At 48.0% G+C, this 22245-nt stretch overlaps 1 protein-coding gene across 5 annotated transcripts in view; it reads left to right on the forward strand.

The window, feature by feature from the left end:
• Dpp6 (dipeptidyl peptidase like 6) overlaps nt 1–22245 on the forward strand; it is an 859276-nt gene that overhangs the window by 757340 nt on the left and 79691 nt on the right. For all 5 annotated transcript variants that reach the window (XM_076913275.1, XM_034518902.2, XM_034518899.2 and 2 more), the window contains exons 9-10: nt 9255–9409; nt 12344–12441. In XM_076913275.1, coding sequence (XP_076769390.1) covers nt 9255–9409; nt 12344–12441 — 253 coding nt within the window. The remainder of the gene's footprint in view (nt 1–9254; nt 9410–12343; nt 12442–22245) is intronic.

Below are 22245 nucleotides of genomic sequence, written 5' to 3' on the forward strand. Positions count from 1 at the left end.
TGTGTTTAGCCTATAAATCTTGATAATAAAGAAAAACAAAGATGCCCAGAATTGGATTTCTACCTGAGACTAGGCAAAGGGCAAAATGTGCCAAGGTTTGAATGCTGGGATGTTGGATGGAAGCATCCGGCCTTTTCTTCAGTCTCTAGCTTGTGTCAGTCCTGCCTCCCTGGGTACACTGGCCCCACTAAGGAGCTGCTGCTGCTGCTGCTGCTGCTGCTGCTGCTGCTGCTGCTGCTGCTGCTGCTGCTGCTGCTGCTGCTGGATTGTAGCCTGGTGAGCGCCGAGCTGCAGTGGCTTGCTTGGATTATGCTGTTGCAAAGGAAACTCATCTGAATACATGGCATAAAAACAAGCAATGAGAACCAAATGGCTTGGCAGGAAAAGGCACTTTCTACCAAGCCTGATGATCTGAGTTCAATCCCTGGGACTCATGACGGAAGGAGGCGACCAACTCCTACAGTTGCCATCTGGATTCCATACACTTACTGTGACATGCACCCATGCACAAATCCATGCAGAATACACACTCAAATATATTTAAGTATATGATAAATAGTATTCTTAAAGAATGAGCATTGGAAGGCAGCTTTGGCCCTGATGAGATCAGTGAAAATCTTGCCCATGTCCCCCTCAGCAGGGTGAGTCTTTGACAGTTTCCTTTTTCTGATTTCATGGTCAGGGTGCACTGCTCCCTCCCCCCAGAGCCCACAGGTCCACATGGCACATCTGCTCCTCTTGTAGCAACTCTCTTCACGTTTGATTATCACTTGATTATCTCCTCCAGTGAGGGCCCTCTCATGCTTCAATGGCTCCTTCTCATCCGCTCTCAGCACACGCTGTGGCAGGGACGAGAGAGAAGCACGTGGCTGCTTTCTGCAAAGTGACTCAAGCAGGCACACAGCCTCTTCATGAAGCAACTTGTCCCTATCACCCAGCACAGAGTGGTGACAAAGATGGCCTTCAGCCAGTAGCTGCCACCAGAAGTTAAGAGCTGCCGTGCCTCTCCTCCCTTCATGCCCCGAGTCTCCTTCAGTTCCAGATCCAAGCAGCCCCCAGCTTCCTGCTTCTAAGTTCCAGTTGGGAACTCCATGTCTCATGTGACCTTGAACTAAAACCTACACTCTTGTTTCTCAGGGAACAGCCAGAACCAGTAAGCAAACACTGTTCTTACTCCCCGACTGTAGGACTTCAAGATAATGTCTCTGATTGTCAGTTCACTATGTCTCCCAGAATGCACTGGAACCCCAGATCCTCCTGCCTCCACCTCCTGCCTGCCTCTCAACTCATTCTCCATGTCTGTCCATACTGTGTGTTCTCAGTCTGCTGTGTTAGGGTGTCACCGAGTGAATGGATGGCTGGATGCCGAATGAATGAATGAATGAACGAATGCTATATGAGTCAACAATGAAGTAAAAGAAAGGGATATGTGCATGATATTCTGTTATTTGCTTGGGTAAGGGGCCCATCAAAAGAAGGTCTCAGGACTATGGCTTCAGGAGATTCCACCCACTAAAAACAGATGAAGAATGAAGAAAGCACTAACAAAGAAGGCAGCCCAAGGACAGGAGCCTGGCCTCCTGGCCCAGACATTTCCTTTCCTTGCTATTTTCTAAAAAAAAAAAAAAAAAAAAAAAACGCCATTAAAGTTGCTCTTCGTGACCTGCAATGACATCTTTGAATTAGGCTGAGCCTAGCAGAGCTGACATCTCCTCTCTTCTGCACCCAACAAGGCATACGAAAGGCCCAGGGCATGCCCTGTCTGTGCCGCTGGCTGGCTGATTTCCAACCATTCAGAACTGGCTCTGCTACAGAGGGAGGGACAGTAAATGTGTGAGCCTCCCTTCCATGCCTCCAGCCCACTAAGTCAGAGAGCATTCACAAGCAAGCAGGTTCAGGAGCAAATCTATTCTCTGTTCTCAGTGGAACAGGGACAGACCTCAACCTCTCAACCTCACTTTACTCTGCCCCAGAAAAGGAGACCTGTGAGGCCTTGGCAGACCACCTGTGGGGCATATCAAGGGTCCCTGTGGGACATTAGCTAAGACTGTTTTCTATCAGAGTCCCCAAGGGCCCCTGCTTCCCTTTCCATCTGCTCTGTTCTAAACAACCTTCAGGTTTCTCTCCAGCTGAGCCTGAACTGAGTCTGTAGGTCAGGGACCCCTGAACCCAGCCACAAACAGGACCCCCACATCCTTGCCACAGTGCAAGGACCTTTCCTCCAGTCCATAGGTTTCGGTCTGGATATGGTCCCCAAACAGCTGTCCACCACAGCTGTGAAATTGACCTTCTGTGTCACTTAGCAGTGAGTCCCCTTGTTACAGAGCCGGCCACACAGAGAGCATACACTGCCTGAGTCAGGTCGCTTGTGGAGTTTGATGTGATGCTGGCAGAGAGCCTTGATTTATACTTGGGGATAGCATTAGCTGTCCAGTTCTGGACAGTATTTACTGGAGGAGCAAGCTGTCCAAGGGGAAGCCTGACCCCCAGATGTTTCACATCTTATGGGAATCTGAGGCTCAAACCACAGTGTTACACCTTGTCTTCACTCCAGCCAGCAGAGAGCAGGAAACAGAGGCAATGACTGTCACTTGCTGTCCCCTGTGCAGGGTCTGCACTCAGAATATGCCACACCTAGCCTTTAAGGGCTGATAGTGCCTCCCCATGTAACTGTGATTCACTGATTCTTTGTCTAGAAGAAGAGAGGGGTAGATGTAAATTTCCAGGCTCCTCCACTCTGCCTTTCTGATTTCATTTGGATTTTCTGCTTTCCTCCCAAGTCTACCATGGTCTGCTCTGATCACTTGAAGTTGCTAGTTCATGTGTTGTTTATGATCAACTTCTAAACTGTCTCTACCATAGGGCACAGAGCCTTGTGCAGGTGGCATGCTTGGGCTTTGATCAATAACGTTAACACAGGCTTGCACACACAACACCCCAACATCTGTTGTCACTACATGTTCTTCCTGTGTCTGTCACCTCTCCACTCCTTGGGACACCGGCCATATTGGATTAAGGTCCACCCTCTCCAGCAAAACCTCAACCTGGCTTACATCTAATGAGCACTGTGCATTGACCCTGTGTCCAAGTGAGGTCACATTCAGGGAGGGTTAGAACTTCAACCTTTCTTTTAGGGGACACAATTCTCCCTGTGATGCTGCTCTGGGGGAACCCTATTGTTTCCCTATTTAAGAAGAAGTTTACCCTAAGCTGAGACGCATACTTCATGTATGATGCCAAGCTTGTATGATCCAGATCCAATGCCAATGCTCACTGGATCAGCTAGCATGTTTGTCTCCATGCAGTCATGGCTTATTTTGTGGGCTTTTATGATTTACAGGTTTAAAACTTTATGTGTATATGACGGTCCTGTAGCACTCCTAAGTGAATGTAATTAGTAAATGTATGACATCATGTGTGTCCTGTGGGGAGAGCACCTCATCTCTCCTTTCGGCAGTTCTCATGTGAATGACGCATGACTGACTCAGGTCATTTCTCTTGACCTGCCGACTCAGCCCTTTGACCCACATGTCCCACACCCCACCTTACCCACTTCTGGTTAGGTTCTATTGCTATGATTTTTAAAAAATGACCAAAGCATCTTTGGGGGGGGAAAGCTTATTTTACCTTACAGCTCATAATCCTTCATGAAGGGAAGTCATGAGGTGTCACTCAGCCTGAGGTGCCGCAGAGTCAAAATTTCTTTCTTCCTCTGTCAGTGTTCAGACCCAGAATAAACACCATGGCTGCCAGTGGACCTTCTGCAGGAACGAGGACATGGTCCTCCCCACTCTCAAGTCACCATGAGTCACAGTCCACATCTGGGTAGACAGCACTCATATACCCAGTATCTCACATGTTTGCACACTACTGAACACTTGTCACATACAGTGGAATGAGGATGGAGGTCTCCAAGCAACATGCATGGCATTGGTCTTTATCACCTGAGCCAGTAAGAGGTTTGTCCCACTAGACATATGCTTAAGGTCATCCACAGAAATGATTTCATCATCAATAAACCAGCCTGTGCTGCCATGAGCTGAGCTACACACAGTCTTACAGAGAAAGCCATCAATGAACCAGTGTTCTCAGATGGATCAGTGTGTGTGCATGTATATGTCTGTGTCTTCATGTGTGTGTGTCTGTGTGTTCATATGTGTGTGCATGTGTATGTGTGTGCATGTTTATGTGTATATGTCTGCATGGTGCACATGTCTGTCTGTGTGTGTGTGTGTGTGTGTGTGTGTGTGTGTAGTAAAATTGCTCCCCCAACAGAGCAAGGAAAATGAGGGAAAACAGGTTCCTGTTTCAATTATTATTCTACTTGCTCAGAAAGGTGAGCTGTTTGTTCCAAGTAAAGGGTTCATGGAGTGAATTGTCTTGGTGAAATGGGGATTCTTCCCCTATCTGAAGATCTCTATTTTTGAAGTACACCTGGCTCATGCCAATTACACAGATGCCTCACTAGGAAAGGAATGCTGGGAAAAATGTTCTCAGGACATGGGTATTCATAAGATGCGATGCTGTCAGGGTTTCCTCTGACCCATATTTCCCTCTTAGTTTCTTATGCTTAAATGTTTTCTTCATGAGCACCCAGAACATGGAAAAATGAAGAAAACAAAACAACAAACAAACAGGAAAGCCCACCAAAGAACAGTGTGCAAAGGACAGGGGGTGGGGGATGGCAAACTCTGCAATACTGGGGTTGTCAGGACTGCACTGTGGTGTGTCAGGATAGCCCTACCTCTGTGTGGGGTCTGCACTGTGGAGTGTCAGGATAGCCCTACCTCTGTGTGGAGGCTACACTGTGGAGTGTCAGGATAGTCCCACCTCTGTGTGGGGTCTGCACCGTGGGGTGTCAGGATAGCCCTACCTCTGTGTGTGTTTTTTGTGCATAACTGCACAGGTGTGTGTGTGTGTGTGTGTGTGTGTGTGTGTGTGTGTGTGTGTGTCATGTGTGTTTGAATGTTTGGAAGCCAGAGAATACTCCAAGAGGTGTTCTTTAGGTGTCACCCACCTTCTTTATGAGAAGAGACCCCTTGTCACCAAGTAGGCTTAACTGGCTGGCTGGCCAGTGAGTCCCAGCGATCTGCCGGTCTCCAGCTCCCCAGCCTGGGAGTACACATGTGTGCCACCACCCCCAACTCATTTAATTATTTTTTCAGGGGACAGGACCCAGGTCTCCTACCTCTCTAAATATCAACTAAACAATCTCTCCATCCCTAGAATATCTGTCTAGATGCCCTGGTCTTGCTATGTGTGCAGTTTATGAACATGTGCCTACCCCATCCCAGCATGTGTCTGTCCTGAACCCAGTGTTCTGTGGCATTCTGGTGTCTTTCTTTCTCATGCACGGTGCATTTTACTGCCACCCAAGCTCCCACATCAAGTCGTCTGAGCATGTTAAAAGGCCAAGTACCAGTTTTGTATACATTTTATTAATTAAATGTGTTCTTATTTCTAGACTGAATTCTGTCTGTTTCCACCCATCCTTCCTCCCCACCTGTGTTACCACCTTGTCCTCTCTGTGGCTCCCTTTCCTGCTTGGTATTATTTTGTTCTGTTCTGTGACCCTGGTCTTAACCAGGGCTGTCTGTGTAGTCCCTGGCTTTGAACTGTTTTGGAGGTCACTGGGCTTACCATTTGGTACACAACTGACAAATGAAAGAAATGACTCTCCCTTCCCCAGGGTACATCTGTTGCCTACAGTTCAGCAGTGGGGGGTTGTCCTCCTCCATTCAGTCTCTGAGCTTTAGTTCTCTGCTCCCTGGCACATGGAATCCACAGAATGACACCATCCTCTTTGTCTGGGTGTGACCTTCCTTGGCTGTTCTGCTCGGGCTAAAGCACAGCATTTCCCACCAGGCTGAGAGTCAGTCTAGACACAAGATGTGTGCAGTGAAGATGTGGGGGGTAGGGGAGAGATGTAGGAACAGGAGGATGGTCTGATTTGCACATGGCTGGCACTATATCATCCCAGAGACCTAGAGAAGTCACTCTGGGTTCAGCAGGAAGGGCAGAATTGTCATCTCTCCAGGGCTTTGCTGTGACTGTACTTGTCTGCTCATTGGCTGTCTCCGAAGCGGCCTTTCTACTGAGCTTGCCTGGGCTGGCTCTTAATGGATATCATGGAGCTCAAGCCAGCAGTGAGGTACCTCTGCTACCTCCCAGACTCTGGCTCTCCCTCTTTCTGCACCAGCTCTACCCTGCTAGGCCACCTTAGGTGACTGTCAATAGGTAGATCTAGCCCTGCAGTTCATTGTGTTTAGAAGGTGGCTGCATATTCCAGAGACCATCTGCAGGGACTCATCACTCACTCTGCCTTGTGAACGCTCCTGCAGATCAGGTGACTCTGCATAAAGTCATTTTTGAATCACCTCATTCCAAACTCACACCTCAAAATCACTCTCTCTGCTGCTGAAGACACAAAAATATACAAGCCCTGGAGTCTGGTCTGTGCTTTCCTCTCTCTCCCCCCCCCACTCTTCTTCCTCTTTTTCTTCCTCCTCCTCCTCTTCCTCCTCCTCTTCTTCCTCCTCCTCTTCCTCCTCTTCCTCTTCCTCCTCTTCCTCCTCTTCCCCCTTTCTCCTTTTCCTCTTCTTCCTCCTTCCCTCTTCTCCTTCCTCCTCCCCATCCTCTCCTTCCTTTCCCTCTTCCTCTCCTCCTCTTCCTCTTCTTTTTCTTCATTCACCCACTAGCTTGCTGGCTCACCTCTGTGTCCTCAAGGGCACTAGAAATGCCCTGTGGAGCTAGATGATCACTGAGATTCCCAACACAGCCAGAATAGGTGTCAAGGGGCTACACTGATCCCTTTAACTTCATAGATGGGGAGTTAAAAATAGACAGGCAGATTATAACTTGAACCCTGGATTCCTGAACCCCTAAACTCCCTCTGACTGGCTCTGTCCTCTAGCCTAGGCTTCCCTGGATGAGAAAAGTCACCTTGACACAAGATATGCATGTTCTGAGACCCCAGACAAGGCTAGAATCCCTGGAAAACTTCCCTGTGCAGTAGGGAGACAGGCTGCAGAAGCCTGTAGGAAGCAGATCGAGGGGATGGGGGTGGGGGTGGGGGTGGGAGGTGAGGGACAGGATGATGACACTTAGTGAGGCTCATAATTCCTTCAGTGGACCTAGGTTCCCCAGGGAGGAGGGGGTGGAGAAGAGCTGTGCACCATAAGAAGGTCCCTTCGGGATGCAGCCAGCTCTCAGAGAGACTCAGGAGCCCTCTGACTGGGCTGTGAAATGTTTCATGAGTACTGATCAGGCCAGCACTGGCAAGATCTGAGTCCTCCTAGCTTTGCCCCTACAATCTGTTCTGCATCCCAGGTCCTGAGAACGGTGCAGCCCCAGTCCTCCAGTGCCTGGTCCCCTCCACGTCCATGTCTGCCTGTAACTCCCAACTGTCTCAGCTTTCTCTGTTCTGAGCTAAATACACATGATTTTCCTCCTGTGTCTTCAGCTGCCTGAGCTGGCTCCCTGCTTCTCCAGAAACACAGAGCGGGTTGGAGTAACAGTGGCCTGCTGAGTGGACCCCACCTGTGTCACAAGGGGGCCTTACTTTAAAGACAGTCTAGAAGGGCTTCTTATCACTGTGAGTCTGTTTCTGAAGCAGAGAGGGTCCTGGGGGCTGTGGATTCCCAGACCCTGGCTTGTAACACTTGGGTAGTATCTTCTCTGAATATGTTTAAAAACACAGTAGAGACCAGGTGAGGTAGAATGTGCCTGTCATCTCAGCACTTGAGAAACAGAGGTAAGATAATCACTAATTTAAAACCAATCTGAACTATATAGACAAGGCCCTATCCCAGAAATAAAACAACTGTAAACAAAAAAAAAAAAAAGGTAGAATTTTCCTCCCTGGCCCTACAAAGTTCATCGCTCTCTAAGTCTGGTGAGAAGAGATGTCTGTGTGTTTAGAAGAATGTTGGACACTTCTGATTGGACTCCCACCTCTATCTCTGTCCTTTCTAAGATGGGTCCACTTTGCTTTATAGCCACACAGAGAAACAGATGGTTCAAGGCTGCAGCACATGTGTAGCCTGTGGACACATCCTCCTTCCTCCTCCATGGTAGAGTACATGTGGCTACATGTTGTCTAAGGCTGAGGCCCCCCCATCGCTCCCTCTCTCCTCTGCCCTGTCTCCATGAGCATGCCACTGTGTGAACTAGTTTTCTCTGGTGTTTTCTGCAAAGTCATATCGAAAAGACAGTCTACTAGGGAGATAGGTCCATCAGTAAACAAGAACCTGAGTTTAATATGCACAGTACACATGCAAAAAAAAAAAAAATGCCAGTATATTTGGGCATGGTGGTGCACATCTTTAGACCCAGCATTCTGGGCAGAGGCAGGTGAGCTGGAGGCCAGCCTGGTCTACATAGAATTCAGGACAACCAGGCCTATATAGTGAGACATTGTCTTAAAAAAAAAAAAAGTAAAAACAAACAAAAGACCCAAGTATACTTGCATATGCTCACATATGCCTACACTCCCTGGGAGGTGGAGAGAAGACAATCTGGGATTTGCTGGCCAGCTAGCCTAGCCTACTTGGGGTGACCTCCAGGCCAAAGAGAGACCCTGTCTCAAAATCAAGGTGAACAGCATCTAAAGAAGGACATGTAAGGTTCCTCTGTGGTATACAAACACACACACACACACACACACACACACACACACACACACACTAAGCTACAGCTGTATAACAGTTCAACTCAAAAGTACCCATTAGCAGTGAAAGGGCTTTGTACTATGTATCAGATATTTTCAAAAAAAAAAAAAAAAAGATTGGAAATGAATGAGATGATTAAAATCCAAAATCCAATGATAATGCAGTTAAGAAGAAAATACAAAGGATTCCTTAGGTCCACGGATCAAATTTGTGCAAAAGCCAATTTCACGCAATCAGCGTGTGTTTGGGTGAGCTTTGGTTTACTGTGTCAAGCTTCATTGTGGGAATCAGATACTTCTGAGCCCCATGGCAGGAGCTGAGCTGAATAGGAGCTTAGAGGTTATAGCAGACACAGAGGCCCAAGGTCTCTGCACTCATCCCTGCGGCCCCCTGCAGCCCCCTGCAGCCCCCTGCAGCCCCTGCAGCCCCCTGCAGCCCCCTGCAGCCCCTGCAGACCCCTGCAGACCCCTGCAGCCCCTGCAGCCCCTTGCAGCCCCTGCAGCCCCCTGCAGCCCCTGCAGCCCCTGCAGCCCATCTCCCCAGCAGCAGCTTCTGCTCACCATTCTCTGCTTTGTTTTCCCACAGAGGAGATTCTGAAGAGCCACATTGCACATTGGTGGTCACCAGATGGTACAAGGCTCGCCTATGCCACCATCAACGACTCCCGGGTTCCACTTATGGAGCTGCCAACCTATACAGGCTCTGTCTACCCCACTGTGAAGCCCTATCACTATCCTAAGGTAGGCAAAGGGCAGGCTCGCTCAAACCCAAGTCATTCATGAGCTCTTTCGCCCACTGGTTCCAAGTGTTGTCAGATGCCTTTGCTGTCAGCACTGTAAACGCTCATTACCTCACACTGAAGTCCCAGCACTTCTGGCTCCTTACAACATGCAGCTTCAGGAGGATGGAAGGACCTCCCTCTGGGGCCTTGGTGAGGCTATGCTGTCCTGAGTCACTGCTGGACGTGGGAGCTTGGGTCCCCCAATATCCATATGTTGAGATTGAAAGATGGTGGGGCCCTTGAGAGATGATCAGACCATGAGTGAGGACCCTTTAGGATTGGGGTTAGTGTTCCATGAAGGACTCTCCCTTCCACTCCAGCCATGAGAGGAGGTAGTGAACAGGCTCCGTGTGTGAGGCCCAGACCCTCACCAGACAGAAGCATCAGGAACCCTGGTCTCGGACTCCAACTCCAAAGCTGTGAGGTTTTCATCTCTGTTGTTTATAGGACACCTGGTCGCTGACATTTTGGTATAGTGACCAAAGTAGACAAAGGCAGGCCTGGGCCAGTGGGACAGCAAGGGAGGGTACAGTAGAGTGGGAGGGGTCTACAGACCTCTGTATCACATCCCAGCATCCAAGCACAAGCCAGGTCCTGATGCAGAAACGTCCGTGATCCTCTCACCTGGGATGAGGCTGGCATCCGGGAACTTGGATGCAGCTCTGGAGCTGACTAACCTACTTCCCAGTGGCATCACCAGACTGCTTTAAGGCCAGTGGTCAAGCAGGCATGACTCTCTTAATGCTGGGCCTGCCTCTGCCAGAGAACACTTGAACTGAGACCTCCTGCTTTGTCTAAAAGCTACCAGTGCATGCTTCCATATTATGAGAAGCCCTCAGGTCTGTGGAAGACCCATGATGAGAACAAAGGAGACAGGCAGGCTCAACATGGTTCCTAAAACCATGGGCCAGAGAAAGCAAACAGTGAGCTTGCCTGGTCCAGCTGCCAAACAGAATATAGCAAACCTGGGCAACTTTGACCAGAGTAGTTTCCTCCCAGCTTGGTGTCCTCACTACCACTGGAGCATTCTTGCAGAGGCTGGCTAGCTAGAACTGGGATGTTGGCGACCCAGATCCTGATGAAGCAAAACTAATGTCTTCTCATGAGTTCCATTTTTAAAACAGGATCTCAAACATCTCAAGCTGGCCTGGAACTCTGTAGCTGAGGGTGACCTTGAACTTTTGACCCTCTACCTCCCAAATGCTGGGATTATAGGTAGGCACCACCATGCCTAGTTTATACAGTGCCGGAAATTTAACACAGGTCTCTGTGAGTGCTGGGCAAGCACGTTACCAACAGAGCCACAGCCCCACATTTTGTAGCCAAACTTCACAAGGCAGATGATGAGAGCTCTGGTAACGTCCTCTCTTAATGACACTAACGCCATCATTGGACCCCACCCACATGACCTCATCTGACTCTAATCACCACCCACTGAAGGCAAGAGGTCTGGGATCTGGGGAGTGTGACCAGTGCCCATCAGGTTCCCGGGGTGGAGAAGCATGAGTCCCTGAGGCCACATCCTTGTCTCCTTTCCTCTCCTGGGACAGTCCCTCATGGATTTGCCCCTAACTGGGTGTCTCTGTTTTCCCCACTCATCTCTATTGTAATACAAAGTCTGCTAGCTGGACTCAGTTAACTATAATATATGAAACTAAGTCCTCATCTCCCTATCCCCTGTATATCCCCTAATATATACAACACACACACACACACCATCCATACAAATAAACACCAATCATACATACATGTGCACACATATATACATATATCCTAAACAAATGTCATTGACAACATAACCTCTATGACTCCTTCATTTGGTAGGATGCTCTGGGACTTGTGAGGGATTGGAAAGTGCCATCTTGCTTAGCTCTTGGGCTCCCATGTTTTAACAGAAATTCCACCAACTCTGATTGACAGTTCTGGCTACTGTCCTCTTCTCCTACTCACAGTCAGAGCCCTGAGACACACAGACACCAGCCTGCTCATTACTGTGGGGCAAAGTCCCTCTAACATAAATGTACAGAGGGAGTGAGAGCATCATCAGGATAGACAGTCCTGATGAGGTCACATCTCTCTCAGACTCTTTCAGTCCAGAATTTGTTCTCCAGACTGAAAGGATGCCTGAATTGGTCAGGTCTGTGGCTCCTTATTGATGAAGACCCTCCTGTGAGCTGTGACCCTGGAGACCAGTGCTCCATACCTCCTGTGCACGCGCCATACTCCATGACGCTGTGCCTCTCCTGCCCTCCTCCACAGTTTCCTTCCCTTTCCTGTGGCTGACCAAGTCCCACTGACATTGACAGACTCGGTGAACTGAATGGAATGGGAAGATGCCAAGACTCCTGGAAAAAAAGAGCTGGCCTAAATATCTCTTTGCCTTTTACAAATCCCATGGTTTAGGGCTGGAGAGAGCTCAGTTAATAAAATACTTGCCACGCAAGCATGAGGTATAGAATTTAAGCCCCGAATAAAACAATTCTGGGTAAGGTAGGATATAGTTGTAATCCTAGCCCTGGGAAGGCTAAGACAAAATCCCTGAGGCTTATTGATAAGGTAGCTTTGGTGAACTCCAGACCAGTGAAAGATGCTATCACAAGAAAAGAAAGCGGATGGAACCTAAGGATGCACGACACCCAGTGTCGTCCTCCAACCTCCAAACATGTACAAACACACACATAATGTCACATGTATACATGTGCACACACACACACACACACAGCCACATACAGACACACAACTTATCTGTCCTCAACATAAGTTATAGTCTTCAGTATCAATCTCCACAGTGCCCAGATGTGAGTCTTCCAGAAGAGATGTTGCAAAGCCAGGGTGGACTCCGGACCATTCCTGCCAGGCTGCTCCCTCACATCTCTGTCTCCTCACTTTGCAGGCTGGCAGTGAAAACCCCAGCATCTCCCTCCATGTCATTGGCTTGAATGGACCCACCCACGACCTGGAGATGATGCCACCTGATGACCCTCGCATGAGGTTGGTGTGAAATACCATTGCATTAGAAACAAGTTCAAAAGGAAGCCATTAATGCATCATCTCCAGAGTAGGCTCTCTCTCTCTCTCTCATAGCAATGGCTAAATTCTAAACACTTTGTTCTTCCAGCCTTCCTTGTTGATGTAGGTGGTTTGTTTACCTGGAGAAAATAAAGGGGAAACACCAGGCAGCATATACTTTAATTCTTTACCATATATCAGGATAAAGAAGCTGCCCCATGAGAGGGAAGCTCCTCTGGAAAAGCATGTCTGGTCAGCCCCTGTCTCAGCAGGGACATTCACACAGCACTCAGATGACACCCATGGATGGCCTGGTACATGAAAATCCTGGAACCAGATTTCAGTGAGTGGCATCCCATTTTTAGGATTTCAGAAGACCTCTAACTGACCAGCTATAACACCCTGATGGGTCCTGCTCTATGTAGGCCAGACCTCCCACTGGGTGGCAGCCATGTGCTTCAGAGTGCACATGGAAATCATGTTGGTCAGTCGCTAGCAACATCAGCTTTGTGGGGACTTTCTAGTTAAATCAGAGCAGACAAATGGGATCCCATCTATGTGGTGGGATTTGAATATCAGCTTTGCTCTTAAAGATGTGGAGACTGATACCATCCAGAGTCTAGTTCCGTGACCACTGTACCTCTGTGGTGAGAACAGTGAGGGAGAGGGGGTGCAGTATCCCAGGGCCCACACATCTAAGCCTCTGCCCGTCTGTAAGTGGACCTGTGTGAACCAAGAGCACGCTGTTTGGAGACCCAGCAGGCTCCCAGGCCAAATTTTGTCATCTAGCTAGCCTGGGTCTTCACGTTTCAGTCACTTACAAATCTCCACATTATTAGAAGTTTCTGGCAGCTCCTGGAAGAGCTTGGCCCAGCTGCTCTGGTTCCTCCTGGGGAGGGTTCCCCACCACATGCTCACCCTCTGTTCTCCTCTTCCTGACGTTGTACCCTCTGTCTCCTAATGTGTCGTTTTCTTCACTAAGGCAGCAGTGCTCACTCGACGTTAGTAGAGGAAGCAACACGGTACAGCCCTGTAGAATCGTGCAGGGGCCTTGGGTGTTTGTGGGTAGGGGATGAAAAGAATGATCTTCAGAGAGGTCCACAGCACCCCTCTGATGCAGAAGTCCACTGAGGCCCTTTAACCTTTTCTTCAGTGGGACTTGATGCCATGGTGCCCATGGGAGAGAATGGAGACAAATCAGGCTTGGAACCTGTGCTCTGTAAAAAGAGAGCCTCTCCCTTTCTCTGCTTGCCCTGGACTGGCTTTTCCCCTTGATAGGCAGGATTAGGTACCTCCAGCTGAGGTCTCATAAACCTGAACCCAGGCAGCTTCCTAAGGCAGGACTCCTGTGGCCCATCACCAGACAGACGCCTCCACGTACACCGGTTGAGGAAGACCAGCCAATTTGCCTGACGTTCTTAGCTAAAATGAATCAGGTCAGGTTATGGCTCCATATCTTTCCTGAAGATTCCTCTATTCCATCATTTCCCCCTCAGCCAATCCCTGCCAGCCTCCTGGGGCCCGGTCCAGCCAATGTGCTGAATTAATACGGAAAGTCACCTGGAAAATTTCAGCCATCTGTTTGAGTTAATTGGGAGTCTCATTTAGTCAATTTGGTGATGCTGTTTCCACAGGCTTGATTAACTTCAAGGACAATGAAAAATTAGCTGCAGTCAGGATGTGAAGTTTGAACGCTGGCTTTCAGGTCTTCTGCTTGCTCAGATTTCTTACGCTAAATGCAGTAGCACGCTTCAAGAACAACACGAATCTGTGACACGCAGATGTCACTCACTCCACCTACTGACTCTCTGTCACACTGCTTAGAGAGTGTTTGTTTTTAAGCCTTATGTATTTTTATTTCATGTCTACAAGTATTTTGCCGGCATTTAGACATGTGTACAGCACTCAGTGCCTGCAGAGGCCAGAAGAGGGGGCCAGATCTCCCGGAACTGGAGTTACGAATGGTTGGAAGCCACCATGTGGGTGCTGGGAACCGCACTGAGGTCCTCCTCAAAATCAGCAAATACTCTCAGCCTCTGAGCCATCTCTCTGGTCCTAGTAGAGATTTCTCTAAGATACACTCAGAGATTTCAGAGTGCAGTCTCAATGAGAGCACAGATGGTATTTGCCTGTCACTCAGCCTGACTCTAAGAATTTAGTAGTGAGTGAGCACGAAGCCTACAGTATAGAGAGTGAGACAGAGCTCAGGCAAAGTGTCGCAACCATGTAAGCAACCGTGGGCCTGAGAAGAATTGTGGAAGTGTGAGAAAAAAACACGCCATTTGCCTGGAGTAGACTGGGTCATAGGCTAGACCAGAATTTCTCAGCCTGAACACACATGAAATCTTGGAACTTTTGAGTCTTGTGGGGCTCCCCTGTGCATCACAGAGTCCTGGATTTACCCTGGTTCCTCTCTACCCACCCCCAGCAATGAATGGAAGAGGCTTTCTGACATCAACAAAGCTCCAGACACGTAATCCCTGACATGAAATGACGTTCCCTGTCCACAGAATGGACTCAGTTCTGTGGTCTCAGACATCACCAGCCTCTCTTCCCAGTTCTTTCCTCTGTAAAGAGGGGGAAAGTTCCCATTACAGAAGTGTGTAGTGTAGGCATACATTTTTTGCAACCTACTTTTAATAAGGGTTCGACATCTCCTCTAGCCTACCACCCAGCAGAAGTAGTGGAAAGGAAAAGCTATTAGGATATGGGGGAAGGGGACCTGTTAGCAGTAGTTCTTTGGTGAAGAGCTCGATCTTCTTTCTCAGCAGGTCAGTCCCGTAGCAAACACCAAATGCAACTTCGCAGCTGCGGACCAGTCCTCTAGGCAGGCAGACACCACACACTAACCAGCAGCTTCAGAACAGTCCTCTCAGCAGACAGACACTATGCACAAACTAGCAGGTGCAGTTAAATCTTCAAGAAACTGCCAAGTTCACCAACCAGCCCGAGGCAAGACTGTGGGACGGGTCAAACTGCAGCAGGAACCTCACGAGCAGTTCTTGGCTGAGTTTCCCTCAATGACAGCATGACCACAAGTTGAGCTCAACAATGCTATGTAAGATGAACCAATACATGTATCTTATTAAGCACCAATACATGTGTGTCATTAGAGTAGGATAGTGAGGCGGGGCAAACCGAATCAATTCTCTCAACGCTCTTACTCCAACCATCTGTGGGGTTATGTTGATACTCCTTCATCACGCATGCTTTCACGTGTCCACCATATCAAAACATTCCTTCACTTGTGTCTGCTTCAGAAGAACAGTCTTTGCTGTGTCTGCTTTAGCCAGACAACCTGTGTGCCCCAGAGAAAACATCATTTGACATAATTGACTTTCCAAAGAAACTAGTAGTCTTCTGGGTATCTGCCAAACTCTAGGAGGCAGTGGGGACCACAGGCCTGGCCCATGCAGCCATCAATCTCCTGGTTGGGCGCTTTCTCTGCAAGCCACAGCTCTCCCAGCTCTCAGGAGTCCCCTACTTACCAATGAAGTTCGTGTTTCTGTCACTAGCCGGCTGCTTAGCATCGCCGCTGAGCATTCTCAATTAAACAGTGAAATTGCGAGTCTCAGGTGAGACAGGGGACTCAAGTTGAAGATTCGATTTAACTCTAGAGTTAACAAAGAATGCAAGAATGTGCCATGTGGGTCCAGATGTCATTGGAGAAGCTTCGTATCTGGAGAAAATTTGGCAGACATGTAGCATTGAACTTGCTGGATTCCTGCTGCTCCAGCAGGCAGAGTCCAGAAGAGTTCTCTGCAGCAGCAGGGTTAGAAGTTGCCCAGTCAGTCAAAAGCAGTCAACACCAGAAAGGATGCTCCTCATAATTTTGCAGGATCTCATTTGCCCCTGCAGGAGGGCTGGATGAAGTCACATAACGTTTCTAATTGACCTCAGAAACTGAGCAGTCTTTAGCAAGCTGGGATGCCTGACCCCCTTCTTGCACTCAGGCCTCAATGCTTCTCCATCCCAGCCTAGGCTACTCCACCTTCACCTTGAACAGCTGGCTCACGTCCTTGACTGCAGCAAGACTGTGTTCCTCCCCTCCTCTCCTTTCCCTTGCCCCCCCCCCCATCATTGCCCCCATGGCCTGTTACTCTCCTGCCTTCCCTATCCACTGAATCTCCAAACAGTAGCTAGAATGACATGTAAACCACAGCGTGTCATGAGGCCCCTGCTTAGAGCCTCTGTGGGTCCCTCCTCACAGAGGGAAAGGACAGCTTCTTTAACAGCTGAAGCACTCATCACTCAAACCTTCTACTTTAATGATCACTCCAGCATGCCCCAACATCTCTCACTAGCACCCCTTATCCCCAGAAAGCCCTTTCTGAGAGCTCAGGGTAACCTACTCTCCCCTTTAGAACCAAAAGGGCCACCAGCTTTTCTTTATTGACTTGTTACAGTTTCTGGCCCACCTGCAATGTGGGTCACACACACACTTGTAAGTCTGTACTACCATTCTGTAACAGAGAATTGTGTGTAACAGAGAATTTCAGTTCAGGATACATTTGCTGAATGAGTAAGTAAGACAGCAGGCAGACCTACAGACAGCAGGCAGGCCTACAGACAGCAGGCAGGCATAGGGCAAAGAAAGACACCAGACACCACGTCGGTTTTCCTGACACATGGCTGTTCCTTGCCTCTCCCCAGCCTGACTTCCTTGTTACTGTATTACACTGGCCCTGTAAATCTTTCCACATGGCTCCTAGGCCCTCAGGTTTTCTGTGTGCCATGAGCTGTGTTAGGCACTAAAGCAATGAAGATCCTCCATGGGCGTGCACAGTCCCCAACGCTGTGACAGCCTTCTGCTGTGGCTGTAAAGAGATGGGGCAGGAGCTAAATGCAGAGTGAGAGGATCCAGTGGAAGTGTTGGGAGCACCTCACAGGCACATCAGGAACCTACCAACATCAGAGGCATCTTGGGAAACATGTTAAGGAAAACTGAGAATAGCCCTGTGGTGCATACAATTCATACAAGCACTCCATACACATAAAAATGAATAAATACATCTTTTTTAAATTATAATTTTTTAAACATGGATATACATTGGGATCTGGATAGAAATAAGGCTACTTATAGAGACAGGGATGCATTGTAGTTACAAGTGAAGATACAGATGCCTGTTCTCTCTCTGTTTTCCCTTAGAGCCATGTAGAGATTGTGAATGTCCATGAGTGTGTATATAGCATCCAGCCAACATACTGTACACCCAAACTGTACAGAGGGAGCTGGTGAGCAACTCCATTTCCTGGGCAGCTGACACGGTCAAGCCTTCTCTACCACCAGCTTCTTCTCTACACACAGTAGCCATGCACAGCCTATGCCAACACGTGTGAAACTCAGCCTTTCTCCTTTCTGGTTCAGACACAGTGCCACACTGTGGTGGGTCCTGGCTACTCAGGATAAGAAGCTCTTCTGGGTGATGGGAGTCACAGTCATTCCAGGCTGGGGAGTGAGAAACCTTTGTCCCATAGATTCACTGCAAAGGATGTCACAGAGTCACTACCAATGACTGGATTAGGAACCTTCACTAGTTAAAATGCCTAGCTCATAGGAATCTCAGAAATCCGATTAGATTTCTAATTTCCAGGGGAGACACAGGGAAAATCCGGTGCTCGGTGCTAACTCAGGTGTCAGGGGCACCTGGAGCATTCTGAGGATGTGTCAGTAAGCAGTCGTGAATGATGGGCTCTTTGGCAAGCCTGAAAATAGGGCAGCCATCAGTACAAGGCGGCACTGACATCTGAGTATGTCAGCAGCAATCTGGACAAGGTTTCTCCAGACCATGTTATAAGGCTGTTGAGTCTGTTGATGGTAAATGCAAAGGTCTTAAGTGACAGCTAGTCTTCTCCCCTGAGCCACAGCTAGTTAGGACATCTGTAAGAGAGCAGGACTTGACAGACTCTGGCCTGCAGTGTGTTTTCAGACATGCCTGTGTGCACTGAGGTGTGGGAGAATGGATGTACACCTGCTGTCTGCCAACAGGTCGGTGTTTTGTTTTGATCTCCCCACAACCTGCTTGTCTCAAGGGTCCTGATGTTTCTAGGGCTTCTAAAGATTTCTCATTTTCCTCACACATCCTCCCATGACTCACAGAGAACAAAAACAAGAAGAGGTCAGGTGACTGCTAAAGGAACCCCTGGTCCTTTACAGGACCAGGCCTGGGTCTCTAAAGCCAGAGTCCATTGCCATCTGAGCTCCTCCCAGGCCCTCAGCTTCCTTTGGAAGCAGAAGTCTCTCCTCCCCATTCCCTCCTCAGATTCTCACAGTCAGGAGATATATTCAAAGGGTTTCCTATAAGCATGATACTTTGGTGCCACCAGGTGAGCAGGTTCTGCTTTTCCATGTGTTTTTGAGCTGTGATAAGCAGAGTCTTACACAGAGGGTCTTGATAGAGTTTGGCACAGAGGTAGTGAGCAGGCACTGGGAACCCTCAGTGAGCCACAGGGGAACATTAACTTAAGATCAGACGTGGAAGGTATGCATTCAGTGTAAGGACCCTGGGAGGTCAGAGTGAGCAACTTCCCAGTGGCCAGAATAGAAATAGGGTGATATCAAGATGGAGCTGAGCAGAAGATCTGGAGTCATGCCCAGCACAGAGGAAACTGAAAGAGGAGAGAAAAGCCAGACACTAGGTCTTCCCCTATCATCCTCACAGAGAGAAGATGTGAAAGGCACATGAGTGGCCTTGGCACCAAGTAGGTGTCTATAGACTATTCACACAGCCAGCATGACCAAGTTAGTCTAAATGTTTCCTTGGCAACAAGATAGTGTCATGAAGCTGGTACCAGGCTGAGCATGAGTGATGCCATCTCTGGGACCCTCAGTGATCACTTCTTCTACCCATACCTCAGAAGTCATTCTCTGTTCCTCATCTGTGAAAGAAGGGACCTGAGTCCTTGATACACTGAGTCCATAGGGCTCACTCAGAAATTTGCCTGATATGTTAAAGACTCTATTCTCAAAGGCCAATGTTTTCTTTGGTGAGGCATTGTGTTGAAAGGGACAGCTGTGAACACATATTTTTTTGTCCCTCTGACTATCCATGCCTGTGCTCCAGAAGAGAAAAGGCAACCCTCAAATAAACTTCATTTTACATTCTTACAAGGGTGATTCTTACAAATAAGTGATCTGGACCAATAGACACTAGGAAACTATAGTGCCTGAGACCTAGAACATTGGGTACTCTGTTGTCCTAGTACTGAGGATACAGGTGGGGTATGTTCTAACTGGATCACAAAGGCAGAGAGAGACACATGAAACAAGCCACCAATTGACTAGAACCTTGGTTTGACAGAGGACTGTGAGGAGAGAGCTACAGAAATAAATATCACCTCTTTCTCCCTTCACTTAAACCTCTTGACAGTGCCCTGATAAGGCAATTGGAACCTCCCCTTGTACCAATGCTAATGTACCTTAGTTACATTAGCATCTAATTGGAGGCTTGCTTACAGTTTCAGAGAGTCAGTCTGTGATCATCATGGTGGGACATGTGGCAGCAGGCAAGCAGGTGTGGCTCTGGAGCAGCAGCTGAGCACTCACATCTGATGCAAAAGTTATAGGCAGAGAAAGAACGTGACTGCTTGGCATGGGCTTTTAAAGTCTTAAAGCCCACCCTTCATGACACACCCTTCATGACACACCCTTCATGACACACCCTTCATGACACGCCTCCTCCAACAAGGCCACACCTTCTAGTACTTTCTAAATATTCTGCCTACTAGAACCAAACATTCAAATATGTAAGCATGGAGTGAGGGGTCTCACTCAAAGCATCACACCATCCATACAGGTGAGCTCCCCACCCCAACACAGAGCAGAAGGAAGGAAGCAAAGGCCACTTGCAGGGAGACATAGGAAACACCCAGCATGCCCTCATGTGACACCAATAATTTGTCCAGGAAATGCCTAATACATGTTGATGGACACTGGATTAATATGGAGCCTGTGTGGCTAGATGTGCAGTAGATGGATAGGTAGATGGATGCATAGATGGATAGATAGATAGATAGATAGATAGATAGATAGATAGATAGATAGATAGATAGATAGACAGACAGACAGATGGATAGTACATAGGCTGAGGGAAGGGTATGTGGATGCATGGATTAGTTTAGATCGATAAATGGTCGAAGATGATTGGATTGGATTGGATTGGATTGGATTGGATTGGATTGGATTGGATTGGATTGGATGAGTGAATATATGGATTGGATTGTAGAGATTGGAATAGATGAGTGTGTGTGGAATGGATGGATAGATAGATAGATACATAGATAGATAGATAGATAGATAGATAGATAGATAGATAGATAGATACATAGATACATAGATACATAGATACATAGATACATAGATACATAGATACATAGATAGATTGTAGGATTAGAATAGATGGGTGTATGGGTGGATGGGTAGGTGGGTGGGTGGGTGAATGGATGGATGGGTGGATGGGTTGGTGGAGTGGGGTAGGTAGGTGGATGGATTGATAGATAAAATAGATAGATAGATAGATAGATAGATAGATAGATAGATAGATAGATAGAGTTGTGGGATTAGAATAGATGAGTGGGTGGGTAGATGGATAGATGGGTGGGTAGAGTAGGGTGGGTGATTGGATGGATGGATGGATGGATGGATGGGGTAGGTGGGTGGGTGGCTTGGTGGATGGATAGGTGGGGTAGGTGGACAGACAGATGGATAGATGATAGATTGATGGATGGATGGATGGATGGATGGATGGATGGATGGATGGACAGACATTGTGATAAACAGATAGGCTTTGACTACACTAAACTAGCATACACAGAGGGCTTCCATAATGGATGCTTTCATGGTTGCATCATTTACTGTTGAATACAGAGCCCATAACTGCCAAGGCATGTTCTCTGTGACACCAGCTCTTCACATACCCTGACAATCAGCCCTGTCGTATATCTAGCCCCTCTGATAGAAAAAGAGAGATAAAGAAGCATTCTTCATCCTTGGTCCTCAGTGATAGTGAAACTATGACGAGGCATTGAATAGCCATCTGTCTGGATGCACCACGGCTCTATTTTCTGCAGTGCACTCAGCCTGCATAAATAGTTGCATTGTGACTCTGAGGAAGACCCAGACAGGACTGTGAACTTCTCTGCAGGTAGTGTTGTGCTCAAAGCTACCCTCCGCTGAAGCACATTCCCTTAAAAATAAATTCCTGGCTAGGTGGTAGTAGTGCATGCCTTTAATCCCAGCATTTGGGAGGCAGAGGCAGGTAGATGTCTATGAATTCAAGGCAGCCTGGTCTACAAAGCAAGTTCCAGGACAGCCAAGGCTATACAGAGAAATCCTATCTTGAAAAAAAAGTTCCTTCATAGTATGCTCTGTCCCAGCTTGATGCATGGAATGTCATCATTGCTTTAAGATGCTGGAGTTAAGTGTCAGCTCTTTGTGTCATAAGATCAATAGACTCTGTCCTCTTTCCCCTTTATTGCCACAGGCTGTCAGAGCCTGTACCAGAACCAAAAATACCAAAACATGGCACATTAATCGCTATGAGAAACAATGCCCATTCATATTTTATGGCAAACAAGCGGGCTAATCAAAAATTCATCCACTGCTCACCAGAAGCGCCTCCTTGCTCGGATCTGAAGGCATCTCCTTAGCCAAGTGCAAGTGCCCCTCCCACATGCTCACAGACAGTCAGCTGCCCTCCAGAGCTGGAGTTAAAGGCCTGCTCATCTCCAGCCTCCATCCAACCTGAGAGCCAGTGCCTGCCCATGAGTGCCTGCATGTTTTAAGTA

This window comes from Arvicanthis niloticus, chromosome 15 (genome assembly GCF_011762505.2).
Source record: "Arvicanthis niloticus isolate mArvNil1 chromosome 15, mArvNil1.pat.X, whole genome shotgun sequence".
Lineage (NCBI taxonomy): Eukaryota > Metazoa > Chordata > Mammalia > Rodentia > Muridae > Arvicanthis > Arvicanthis niloticus.